The sequence below is a fragment of the Emys orbicularis genome, chromosome 5 (genome assembly GCF_028017835.1).
Source record: "Emys orbicularis isolate rEmyOrb1 chromosome 5, rEmyOrb1.hap1, whole genome shotgun sequence".
Classification (NCBI taxonomy): domain Eukaryota; kingdom Metazoa; phylum Chordata; order Testudines; family Emydidae; genus Emys; species Emys orbicularis.
Window position 1 is genome coordinate 135,505,940 of NC_088687.1, and position 12,324 is coordinate 135,518,263.

Consider the following 12,324-nt stretch of genomic DNA (forward strand, 5'->3'; position numbering starts at 1 on the left):
TGTAACTCTGCTGAAGCCAATGGAGTTACACCATCAAGGAATTTGTCCTTGTGTCTTTGTTTTGTAAAGAGCCAACCACATCTATGGTGCTCAATAAGTAGTAATAATGAATACCATATATCATGACAATTAGCGTCACAGGCTTCTGGTGTAAGCTTTTCAAGGGAGGATTCGTGTCTTCCAATGTGTTTGAAGGTCACCTAGCACAGTGGGGTCTGATCTTCATTGAGAGTCTTTAGGCACTAGACAAATAACATAGCCAAAGAGAATTCTTATTTCTCCTTGTGGTGTGACTGAAGGGTATTTAATGCATTCAGTCTGTATGTGAGGAAGCAATATAATGCTGTTGTGTTGCACTGACGTTCTAACAGACAACGGCATATGTCCAACCAATATATCCTGGGCAAACATACTAACTCATCTCTCAAAATCATATAAAGCAGATAAATGCCATGTACGGTATAACTCACTCTGCCCCAGATTAATACAAATTTTATTTCATGCTCTTTCATGAGAGGTCAGGAATGCTCTATTAAGTTCTAGGAAATAACAATTAATTCCAACAAAAATACTTTCATGCTGATTGTCCTACATTCAAATAGAGGGAAAACCTTGTTATACTGATATTAACCCAATTAATGCAGTTCAACCAATTCTTAGGCTGTAAAGTGAATATAAGTTAATGATGCATTTTTCAGTACAATAATGTGTAGACAGTTCTGGCATGTTAAAATGATCTCCCAGATGCTCCGACACCTACATTAAATAGAGCTTTACAAATTCAGTACAAATTAACTACTGTGTAGCTGCTTCAGGGTTGAAACCCATCAAATATTTTCTGCCACATTACATGAAAGAATCTGTCTGGGGCAATTGTTTGGTTGGTTTTCTATACACTTGATAGGAGGGTATTCAACTGAAGAATCACAGAATTTTATCTCACATACATGCTGCAAGCCGGATTTGCACCCTTCCCCTTCCTTGTTGTGGGAAAGTGAGTACACAATACACTACTTTGTCTCCCTCACCCCCAAAATGGACACGTGAATGCAAAATAAATTGATTTTCATCTGAAGGCCATGGTGAATGATATCTGTGCATTAAAAGACAGAAGTCATACCCAGGATTCCAAGGTTAAATGAGTTTATTGAGATTTAGTGGTTACAATGGTATATTAGATACCTGTAATCCAAGCTACACCTACATATTTGCCTCTAAATTCTCACATAATCAATTTCTGTGTCTAAGCATTCCACCACCAGGTCTTCTATTTCTAACAATAACATAATAATAATATAAAAGGCAATGTCAATCACCATATTGTGCTTCATACTTCACCATAAAGAATTCAATTGGCAAAAAGTAAAACTTTTTTCCATATTAATGGGATTAATTGAAACATGAGCATAGTCATAACCACTACTAGAATATAAAGAATAAAATATGGATTAAAGGAAGCATTTTTAAAATGGATTAGTCTTTATCCTTGTTCAAAATTCACATACTATGATGAAGATGACTTAAAAGTTAAATTGTTTAATTATTGGGCCACACATTTAAGCATATTGGCTAGTACATTTTTGCACTGTAACAGAAGCAATACGAGCTTTATGGTCTACCATTACACTTCCAGGTTTTTTCTTTTAAATATACCTGCCAACTTAATGTTTCTTGCATGCATAAAGTTTTGCTTTTCAGTTTATTATTTACCCCCACACTTGAGGTGAAAATTTTTTGGCCAATTTTAGGCTATAGTTTAAAAAAGTAAGCTTGGGATAACTCCATGTAACATCAGAATAGATTGGTCTGCATTCATGGGTTGCAGATTGTTAATTACTTTAATAGAGCCTCAGGTTGCATGCAAATTGACACTGCTTCATTAGTTTTTTCCCCCATGCCAGACGCATACAAGTCGGCAGGTATGCATACAAAAAGGAATATAAAACCCTCCTGGTAAAGCCTAGTGTTTTAGAAGGAATCCATAGCTTTAAATTCACTTAAAGCCTGTACTGGGGAAATGTGTTTCTTCTGGGAACCTCTTCTCACTCGTGTCTGATATTCTTCTGGCTTTTCTCTCTTTACTAAGGGTTTCTTCTCGGGGGCCTTCATCTTCCAAGATACAACAGGTGAGTTCACTGCAGCTGTACCATAGACCTTCTGATATTTCGTAGAAGCCACATATGATGCTTTCACAGTAAGGACCACAGCGTTCATCAGATTTTTAGCTGCCTGGATGAGGGACGTAGCGCTGTCCAGCTGTGGATAGAAAAGAGAATGAAATATGATGGGGTTATTGCTGAACTCACCTCCAGAAGGATTTGATATATACTCTCAGGTCTGATTAGATTTTCTTGCAGAAGGCCAGCAGAATATTATACAAAAAGAACAATCTCTGTACAGGATACACCCTGGTTTGTAGCACAGGTGTCCCGGGTACAGACCACCAGTAATGTGCACTGAATTGGACTGCCAGCTACATAGAAGCTACGTGATACTCTACGTTAACTTTACAAACAGTTCAAAAGAAAAAAAGTTGTTTCTCTTGTGTGTGTGAGAGGTTCGATTACATAAATCCCTCTCAAAAGTGACTTCTCACCAAACTTCTAACAATGTAAGGCTAGTCGATACTAGAAGCGCTGCAGATGCACCAGGGCAGCTGTGCCACTGTAGCACATCTGCTCAAGATGCTCTCTGCCGACGGGCGAGAGCTTTCCCGTCGGCATAATAAAACCACCTCCATGAGAGGCGGTAGCTATATGGGCGGGAGAAGCTCTCCCGACTACTGAGCACTTTCCACACTGGCGCTTACGTCAGCGTAATGTATGTCGCTCACGGGGTGACTTATCATACCTCGGAGCGACCTAAGTTATACCGACATAAGTGGCAGTCTGTACAAGCCCTTACTTTTAACTGCGAGGGACAATAAAACAGGTCAGGTGGGATTTCCCCAAACTCTCACCTTTAGCCTAACTGCTCCCACATAGTCAGTGTAAAACACCAATTGATATCCCTGGGAGAGTTAAGCTCATGCTAAACCCTTTGGGGAATCCCACCTGAATAGTTTAAAAAAGGTTGTGAAACCCTCAAGAAGCAGAAAAGACAAAGTAGTTGAGCGTAGATTTCACAATTATATGAGTACGTAAAACAATGGTGTCACAATGATAGATTCTACCCGGGGGCCGCAGGTTGCCCACCACTGATGCAGATCCTCAAACTCCTAATTGACAACCCTGGAGGTGCCCCAAATTCCTAGGCACCTAAATTTCTGCCAGTAAAATCCTCACAGTGCCTAAATTTCTGGCAGTGTGTGTGCACATTGCCATCGCTGAGCTGCTTGGTGTTTAGCTCCCATCTAAGCCACAGGGGGATTACAATCTAGGCTTTCCCCCCACTTATCTTACCTGTGGGGCCTGATCTGGTAAGCGTGCACTGAAAATGCCTTAGAGCACATGTATGGGATCAAATCTCCACACAAAACGCAGCCCAGAGGAGGTTTACCCAACAGTTCACTCACCCAGGCTGTTGAAGATCTAGGTTCAAATCCCCACTCTGCCTGATGTAGAGCAGGGACTTAGCATTTTCCTCCATCACCGGGCTATGAAGGATCCCGGGGCAGGTCTCAATCTCCTATGGAGGCTGCTCCAGTTTGTGTAAGTAAATAACTGCTGCTTGGGCCAGAGAGACAATGAGACTGACTCTGTAGCCTGGTGGTTTTTGCAAGAAAGGGCTCATTTAGTTTGTATGGCTAACTCTAGGAGAAGGTTCACTGCTGTGAATTCTGAGCAGATTTAGGAGCCTTGCTCCTTTGAGGGGCAGAGCGTAAGCCACACCCATCTCCTCAGCATTTCCTACTGGCTCCCTTAGATGGCTCCCCACAAAGATTGTTGGCTTTTGTGACTCCCCTCTTGCCGATCCCTAACTCTCTATGTACCTTGTATAGGGAGCCTGGGCACCTGATTTGGGGCTGAAGATTTCACTAGGTTGCAGGGCACCTGAAGTTAGTCGTTGAGCTTAAATCCCCTTTGTAGATCTAGCCGTAGACCCCTATCTGCATCTTTAAGTGCTTATAAATCTTTGAAAATCTGGCCCTAAGGCCCAGAGCCACAAACGTATTAAGGTGCCGAACTCCATTGAGTTAAATCAATAGGAATTAGATGCCAAAATACTTTTGAGGAACTGGACCTAAGTGACTTGCTAAACTGGGGCTCAAGTTACCATGTCCCAATAGTTCTTTCCAAAACACTGCAAAAGTGGGGTTAGTTCCTTGTTATTAAACCAACCAGGTCCTCATTCCAACAGGTTTAATTTTCTGCTAAAATAACAGTGTTTTCAGGCTTGTTGGGACTATGTCAGATGAGACGACTTACCATAGCGCTGCTTCTGTCCTACTCTACTTTCCCAGTCAATTTCACAATATTCCTAATGCGCCTCTTCCCTTCCTGGGTTCCCTCCAGCCCCAGCTTTGGGTGATGCATTTTCATCTTTCACAACAATTTGCATATATATTTTAAAAGGCAAAATACACACAAAGGCAACATCAAACATGTAATATGCAGAATACATGGGCACTATGAAAACTCTTTGTGTTACTAAATATAAGCAAGGATGTTGCCCTAATCAACACGCTCAAAATATAACCAGAAAGAAACCCGCCCCTCCAAGAATAGAAAGGGGAGGTGGGAATGGGCAGCGTCGAAGTATTATTAACAATGTTCCAGCGGCCTGGAGGATGTGTGAGAGAGCAAATGAATTCACAAAGCAGAAGGAAGCAGAGGCAGGAAAAGAGGGATCCCTCACTGCCAGCAGTGAGTCACACTCTGCAGCTTCTCCATGGAGACGGAGACACAAGGATTCTACCGTCCCTGCTCTGCACAAGAATGGAGCCTCCAAAATCCAGTTAGATGATATCTACACAGCATCCAGATTTGTAAAATGCAGTGGGAGTGATTTACATATAAAAAACATCAGTGTGCTCTTCACCAGCACCCTATTTCAGACCTTTTGCACTTCACATGTGTAATAGAAAATGTTCACTGCACTGTTTACTTTGTATTCCACATTGTCAATGGGTACTTCACTGCCCCATTCGTACATTTGTGCCATCCCCTGAGATTACTACCTCGGGTGGAAGAGTGATTGGCTCTCACAACTTGTCATGCTGCATTCCTACACTTTCTTGCTCCTTTCCCCCCTCTCTGCCTGCAATGACTTTTGGTTCTGTGTGCTTCCTTTTGTGCCACCCTTTGTTGCTGATGAGCCCTAACAGTCAGATGCATATTTGTAGCACCTGATTTGAGGTTTTTCAATGCCTCTGCTAGGCCATTAAATCAAAGCTGAAGCCAGTGGTTTGTCATTGGAAGGGCAAAACATATTGACTGAGCTTTCATCAAAACCATGCTGATGGAGACTAGCTAACATAACCTAAGCATAGGCGCTGACTCCGTGGGTGCTCCTGGGCTGGAGCACCCACAGAAAAAAATTGCTGGGTGCTCAGCACGCACCGGCAGCTCCCCGTGGCGCCGCCCCACCCCCCTGCTCCAGCTCACCTCCGCCTCCACCTTCTCCGCGAGCGCGCCGCCGCGTCCTGCTTCTCCCCCCGCCCTCCCAGCGCTTGCGCCATGAAACAGCTGATTTGTGGGGCAGGGAGGTTGGGGGGAGGAGGGGGAACGCGGTGCACTGGGGGAAGAGGTGGGGCCGGGGCGGGGATTTGGGGAAGGGATCCAATAGTGGCAGGGAGGGGATGGGGTTTGAATGGGGGGCAGGGCCGGGGATGGGGTGGAGTCAGGGTGTGGCCAGGGGCGGGAAAAGGGGCGGGAGGCGTGGGCACCCACCGGCACCGGAGAAAGTTGGCGCCTATGAACATAAGAACATAAGAACGGCCATACTGGATCAGACCAAAGATCCATCTAGCCCAGTATCCTGTCTTCTGACAGTGGCCAATGCCAGGTGTCCCAGAGGGAATGAACAGAACAGGTAATCATTGAGTGATCCATGCCCTGTTGCCCATTCCCAGCTTCTGGCAAACAGAGGCTAGGGACACCATCCCTGCCCATCCTAGCTAATAGCCATTGATGGACCTATCCTCCATGAATTTCTCTAGCTCTTTTTTGAACCCTGTTATAGTCTTCACATTCACAACATCCTCCAGCAAGGAGTTCCACAGGTCGACTGTGGGTTGTGTGAAAAACTACTTCCGTTTGTTTGTTTTAAACCTGCTGCCTATTAATTTCATTTGGTGGCCCCTAGTCCTTGTGTTATGAGAAGGAGTAAATAACACTTCCTTATTTACTTTCTCCACATGATTGTATAGACCTCTATCATATCCCCCCTTAGTCGTCTCTTTTCCAAGTTGAAAAGTCCCAGTCTTATTAAACTCTCCTCATACGGCAGCCGTTCCATACCTCTAATTATTTTTGTTGCCCTTTTCTGAACCTTTTCCAAGTCCAATATATCTTTTTTGAGATGGGGCGACCCATTATACTATACCCAAACCACTGCCCGATTTATAATGCGGTCTATGTGTTTGTTGGCAAATAACAGATCTCTATTAAATTAGGGTATTTTAAGTTATGACTGAGGGCTACAGTCAAACATTCATTTTGAAATGATTCTTTTTGAAACTTCCATGCATAGATACAGTATATATAGTGATATAGTCAAGGAGCATTTCCTTTGTAATCAATCAATGTGGGACAGCCAAAATACTTTGAGCTCCCATGAACTCCTTTCAGCTGCATAATTCAAAGAGCCTGACAAACTTTAATTTTCATGACAAATCTTTGAGGAGGGAAGGATTATAGGCAGTTTAGAGAAGGTGTGAACTAAAGCACAGAATCATTAAGAGAAGCATTTTCAAAACTTCAAAAGTTAGGCACCTAAATCCATATTTACAGCCTGACCTTACAAACACTTACCCCATGCAGTTAAGCATGTAAGTAATTCCATGGGGGCCAACGGGCCTATTCACATGCTTAGAGGTAAGCATGCATATAAGTGTGCGAGGACCAGGGCCTTAGGGTATGTCAACACTGCAAAAAAAACCCAAACCAAACAAACCCATGGCAGTGAGTCTCAGAGCCCAGTTCAACTGACTCGGGCTCACAGAGCTCACATTATGGGGCTAAAAATAGTAGTGTGGTAAACATTCCAGCTCAGGCCAAAGCCAGGGCTCTGAAACCCAGCCTGTCTGTGTTGGGTCATCTCAGAGCCTGGGCGGGAACATCTACATTACTATTTTTAGCCTTTATGGGTGCCCAAGGAGTTGACCCAGATTCTGAGACTCACTGCTACAGGGTTTGTTTTTGCAGTGTAGATGTACCCCAGGATACCTAAAAAAGTGGCCTGATTTTCAAAGATGCTGAGCACACCTGCGGCTTCCAATGATGTCTCCCATTGTTCAGCACCTCAGAAAATCATATCACTTAGTTTTGTGCCTCTTTAATCACCTGTCCCTCCTTTTCAACTGGTTATTAAAGGGCTGCTCATCCTCACCAGTACTAATCTAAGGATGAGTTCCAGACACCCAATCATTGGTCTTAATATTTATTTACATTCTAATATGTCTCCACGCGCTGAAAGCTTATGAGAGACATGAAAAGCCCCTACCATTATTAGGTCCTGAATGTCCACCAAACCTGCTCATAATTATCCCCCATATCCAATTTGGCCACCTAAGTGAGTTCCTTATTGCCTCCAGGTCCTGGCCTATAGTTTGGTTCAGCAGAGAAGAATTAATCCGAATGAGCATCACTTCAATTCACTTTTAGGCCTTGCTATGCCACTGCAGTACTTCAGTTTTAAACTGGCCTGTTGAAATCAGCAGAGTACACTGGCACCGAGCAGATGCAATAGTGAATCAGGAGCTTGATGTATTAATTTCCTACACAATCTGGGCACAGAAACACACACACTTTCCCAAATATGTAATGCTGATAACTGAAAAGGGGAAATTAACACTGAAAATAAAAGCAACAGTAGGATGTTATTGTGCGGACACAGAAAGCAAACTCCACTCCCTAGCAATGGAAAGGGAATTATTAATGTGATGATACCCTTTGTGATAATAGCTAACACAGTCTTTTTGACAAGCTATACAAGTGATATATTTTCAAGAGTTCTGCTATTTGGATCACTTTTTGCTTTCATTTAGGGAAAAAGCCCTCTAAGTCATAAATGATAAACGTAGGCTATTGTGCCATAAAACTTCAACAGCAAAGAGGGGTGGGGAAGGAATCACAATTCTTAAAGAAACTTGGAATCATTCCACTGGTGCCTGGTCATTCATTCAGGTTAAAACAGCCATCTACCCAAGAGGAGGCACAAATCATTCGGAAAAAAAAGACTTTGCTACAAGCTAACTTTGCAATTAATGAATGCAAGGTTAGAGAACTGGAGCAGCAGAGCCTATTATCTGCCAAGAAGATAATTTCAGGTGTAAAAAACTGCATAAGGCTTTGAGGGATGTGTGATCAGCTTATATGCTGTGATATATTTTCCCTGAAATAGAGGCAGAATTTTCCAGAGTCTTGTGGCAATAAGGATGTTTTGCTTCTTTTACAGACACACCATAATCAGAAGTGTCTGAATAAAAAAAAAAGCAATAGTTACAAAACTAAAGGGGGGGGGGGAGGGAAGACTGCTAATGTTTTCCCCAACAATATGAAAACATAGAAGAATTTTCCCTCTTCCTTTTATTACATCCTTAATGGGGGGAAAATCATGACTCAGTTTTAAAAGGAAGAGCATTTTCTTTCCAGCAGTCACCCTATGATTTAGAGAAGGAGAGAGAGTGGAGCTAGCAGAAGGAAGGGAACCCTGATCTTTCACAATCCAATGTGCTTTTTCAATGCAGTGCTCATCTTTTTCTCCCTTTGGTGAGAAAGTTGTGTCACTGGAATAGGAAAAGAAAAAGTTACAGAATAGTTGGATACACCGATGTATTCAAGTCAGCAGGTCCTGAAGATATTTACGCTAGGGTACTTAAGGAACTACCTGAATCAATCTTCAAACTATTAGCGATTATCTTAAAGAACTTAAGGGGGACTGGCGAGGTACCGGGAGTCTGGAGAAAGGCAAACAACTTTAAAAAGGAAACAAAGAGGATCTGGGGAATTTTAGATCAGTCATCTTACCTTCAATACCTGGAAAGATACTGGAACAAATTATTAAAAATCAATGTGTAAGCATCTAAAGGATTAAAGGGTAATAAGTAATAGGCAAAGTGGATTGAGGAAAAACAAATCATATCAAACTAATCTAATTTCCTTCTTTGACAGGGTTACTGTTCTAATGGATAGGGTGGAAGCAGTAGACATAATATATCTTGGCTTTAGTAAGGCTTTTGACGCACTCCTACATAACATTCTCATAAACCAAGTAGGGAAATGTGGTCTAGATGAAATTACTATGGATGGGTGCATAACTGGTTGAAAGAGCATAATCAAAGAGTAATTAGCAATGGTTTACTGCCAAATTGGGAAGACGTATCTAGTAGAATCCAGCAGGGGTCCATCATAAGTCTGGTGCTATTCAGTATTTTCATTAATGACTTGTGTACTGGAATGAACAGTCTGCTCATAAAATCAGCAGATGATACTAAGCTGGGAGAGGTTGCAAGCACTTTGGAGGACAGGATTCAAATTCAAAATAACCTCAACAAATTGGAGAACTGGTCTTAAATCAACAAGATGAAATTCAATAAAGACAAGTCCAAAGTACTACAGTTTTGAATTAAAAAACCCAACTGCTCAAATACAAAATGGGGAATAACTGGTTAGGCACTAGTACTGCTGGGGGTGGGGGGCATAGTGGCTCACATATTGAAAATGAGCCAAAAATGTAATGTAGTTGTTAAAAAGGCTAATATAATTCTGGGGTGTATTAATAGGAGAGTCCTATTTACGACACAAGAGGCAATTGTCCCGATATACTTGACACTGGTGGGGCCTCAGCTGCAGGATTGTGTCCAGTTTTGGATGCCACACTTTAAGAAAGATGTGGAAAAATTGGAGATAGTCTAGAGGAGAGCAACAAAAGTGATAAAAGGTTCAGAAAACCTGACCTATGAGGAAAGGTTGAAAAAAACTGGGCATGTTTAGTCTTGAGAAAAGAAGACTGAGAAGGGGGACCTGAAAAAAGTCTTCAAAAATGTTATGGGCTTCTACAAAGAGGACTGTGATCAATTGTTCTCCAGGGCCACTGAAGATAGGACAAGAAGTAATTGTCTTAATTTGAAGCAAGGGAGACTTAGGTTAGGTATTATGTCAATTTTTCTAACTATAAGGATAGTTCTATAATGGAACAGGCTTCCAAGGGAGGTTGTGGAATTCCCATCACTGAAGGTTTTTTAAGGACAGGTTAGACAAACATCTGCCAGGGATTATATAGGTTTACTTGATGCTGTGTTAGCGTGGTGGTGGTGGGGGGGGCTCCACTACAGGAACTGTCAAGATCCTCTTCAGCCTTACATTTCTATGGTTCTATGAAAAGATTTGTCTGAGGAGCACTCCCAACCATTAGTGTTGATTTTTAATAGGTCTTGGATAACTGGGGAATTTCCAGAGGACTGGAAGCAAGCTAATAGAGTACCAATATTTTAAAAGGGTAAATGGGATGACCCGGGTAATTACAGACCTGTCAGCCTGCAATCAGTCCTGGGTAAAGTAATGAAATGACTGATATGGGACTTGATTAAAAAGAATTAAAGGCGGTAATATAACTAATGACAATCAACATGGGATTATGGAAAATAAATCTTTCCAAACTAGGTTGATATAATTTTTAGATGAGATTTTAATTTTGTTTGATAAAGGTAATAGTATTAATGTACACCTAGACTTCTGTGTGGCATATGACTCGGCTCTACACAACTGTTTAAGAAAACAGAATAATACAAAACCAGAAAGGTTAATTTAAATGGTTTAAAACCTGGCTGATAGGTCTCAAAATATAATGGTAAACTGGGAATCATCACTGAGTGGGTGTGTTTGTAATGGGGTCCCGGAGGCATCTGTTATTGGTCTTACACTATTTAATATTAGTATCAGTGACCTGGAAAAAAACAAAATCATTCCTGATAAAGTGTTCAGATGAAACAAATAATAATGAAGAGCACAGGTCACTGATACATAGTGATCTGGATTGCTTAACATGCTGATACAAGCAAGCAAAGTGAGTTTCAATAAAGCCAAATGTCAGGTCATATGTTTAGGAACAAAGAATATAGGCCATACCTACAGCGTGGGGGACTCTATCCCAAAAAGCTGTGACTTTGAAAAAGACTTGATGGATATTCAGCTAAACATGAGCTTCCTGAAGGATGCTGTGGCTGAAAGGGCTAATGCAATGTTTGGATGTATAAATAGGGATATATTGAAGAAGAGTAGAGAGGTAATATCTCCATATTCAGCATTGGTGTGACCATCACTGCAATACTGTGTCCAGTTCTCGTGTCCAAAATTCAAGAAGGATGTTGATAAACTGGAGAAGATTAACAGAAGATCATCAAGAATGATTAAAGCACTGGAAAATATGCCTTGCAGTGAAAGACTCAAAGAGCTCCATCTGTTTATCTTAAGAAAGAGAAGGTTAAGTAAGGGGTTACTTGATCAGTCTATACATATCTACGTAGATAACAGAAATTTGATAATAAAGGGTTTTTCAACCTAGCAGACAAAGCTGTAACAAGATACAATGGCCAGAATTGAAACTAGACAAATTCAGTGTCATAATGAAATGTAAATTTTAAACAGTGAGAATAACTAACCATTGGAATAACTTACTAAGGCTTGTGGTTGATTCTCCATTACTGGAAACGTTTAAATCAAGGATGGATGTTTTTCAAAAAGATTTGTTCAATCACAGCTACTGGACTTGAAGCAGGAATTAATACTGGAAAGTCCTGTAGCCTGTCTTATGCAAAAGGTCAGACTAGAGAATGACAGTGGTCCCTTTAGGCTTTAAAATGTATGAATTATTAATTTTTACTACTAGTACTAATGGTTATTGTTCAGTCTGATTGGCTTTATCGGGTTAGTTTTTTTATTATTATTATTATTATTATTATTATTATTCTTGGTGATCATATATTTTAAAATGTTACAACAGCACCATTGGGATAGTCACTGAACAGCAGTGTAAGGGCTAGATTGAGACTTTGATTACATAACTGTGCAGGACCCTCTTACACCCCGACTCTGGCTAACAGGACCTGGATGCAGAGAAATAAGCAGTGCTATGCATCTGCTTTCTTCCTCCCCGTACCAAGTAGCAAGGAAGAAGTGTGAAATGGATAGAACCTTGGATCCATTCCACCCATTGTTGTAG

The 12,324-nt window shown here is 41.4% G+C and overlaps 1 protein-coding gene across 6 annotated transcripts in view; it reads right to left on the reverse strand.

The window, feature by feature from the left end:
* Positions 1-1,968: 1,968 nt before the first annotated feature.
* Positions 1,969-12,324, reverse strand: part of CTNNA2 (catenin alpha 2) — a 658,570-nt gene continuing 648,214 nt past the window's right edge. For all 6 annotated transcript variants that reach the window (XM_065405686.1, XM_065405687.1, XM_065405685.1 and 3 more), the window contains one exon: positions 1,969-2,256. In XM_065405686.1, coding sequence (XP_065261758.1) covers positions 1,969-2,256 — 288 coding nt within the window. The remainder of the gene's footprint in view (positions 2,257-12,324) is intronic.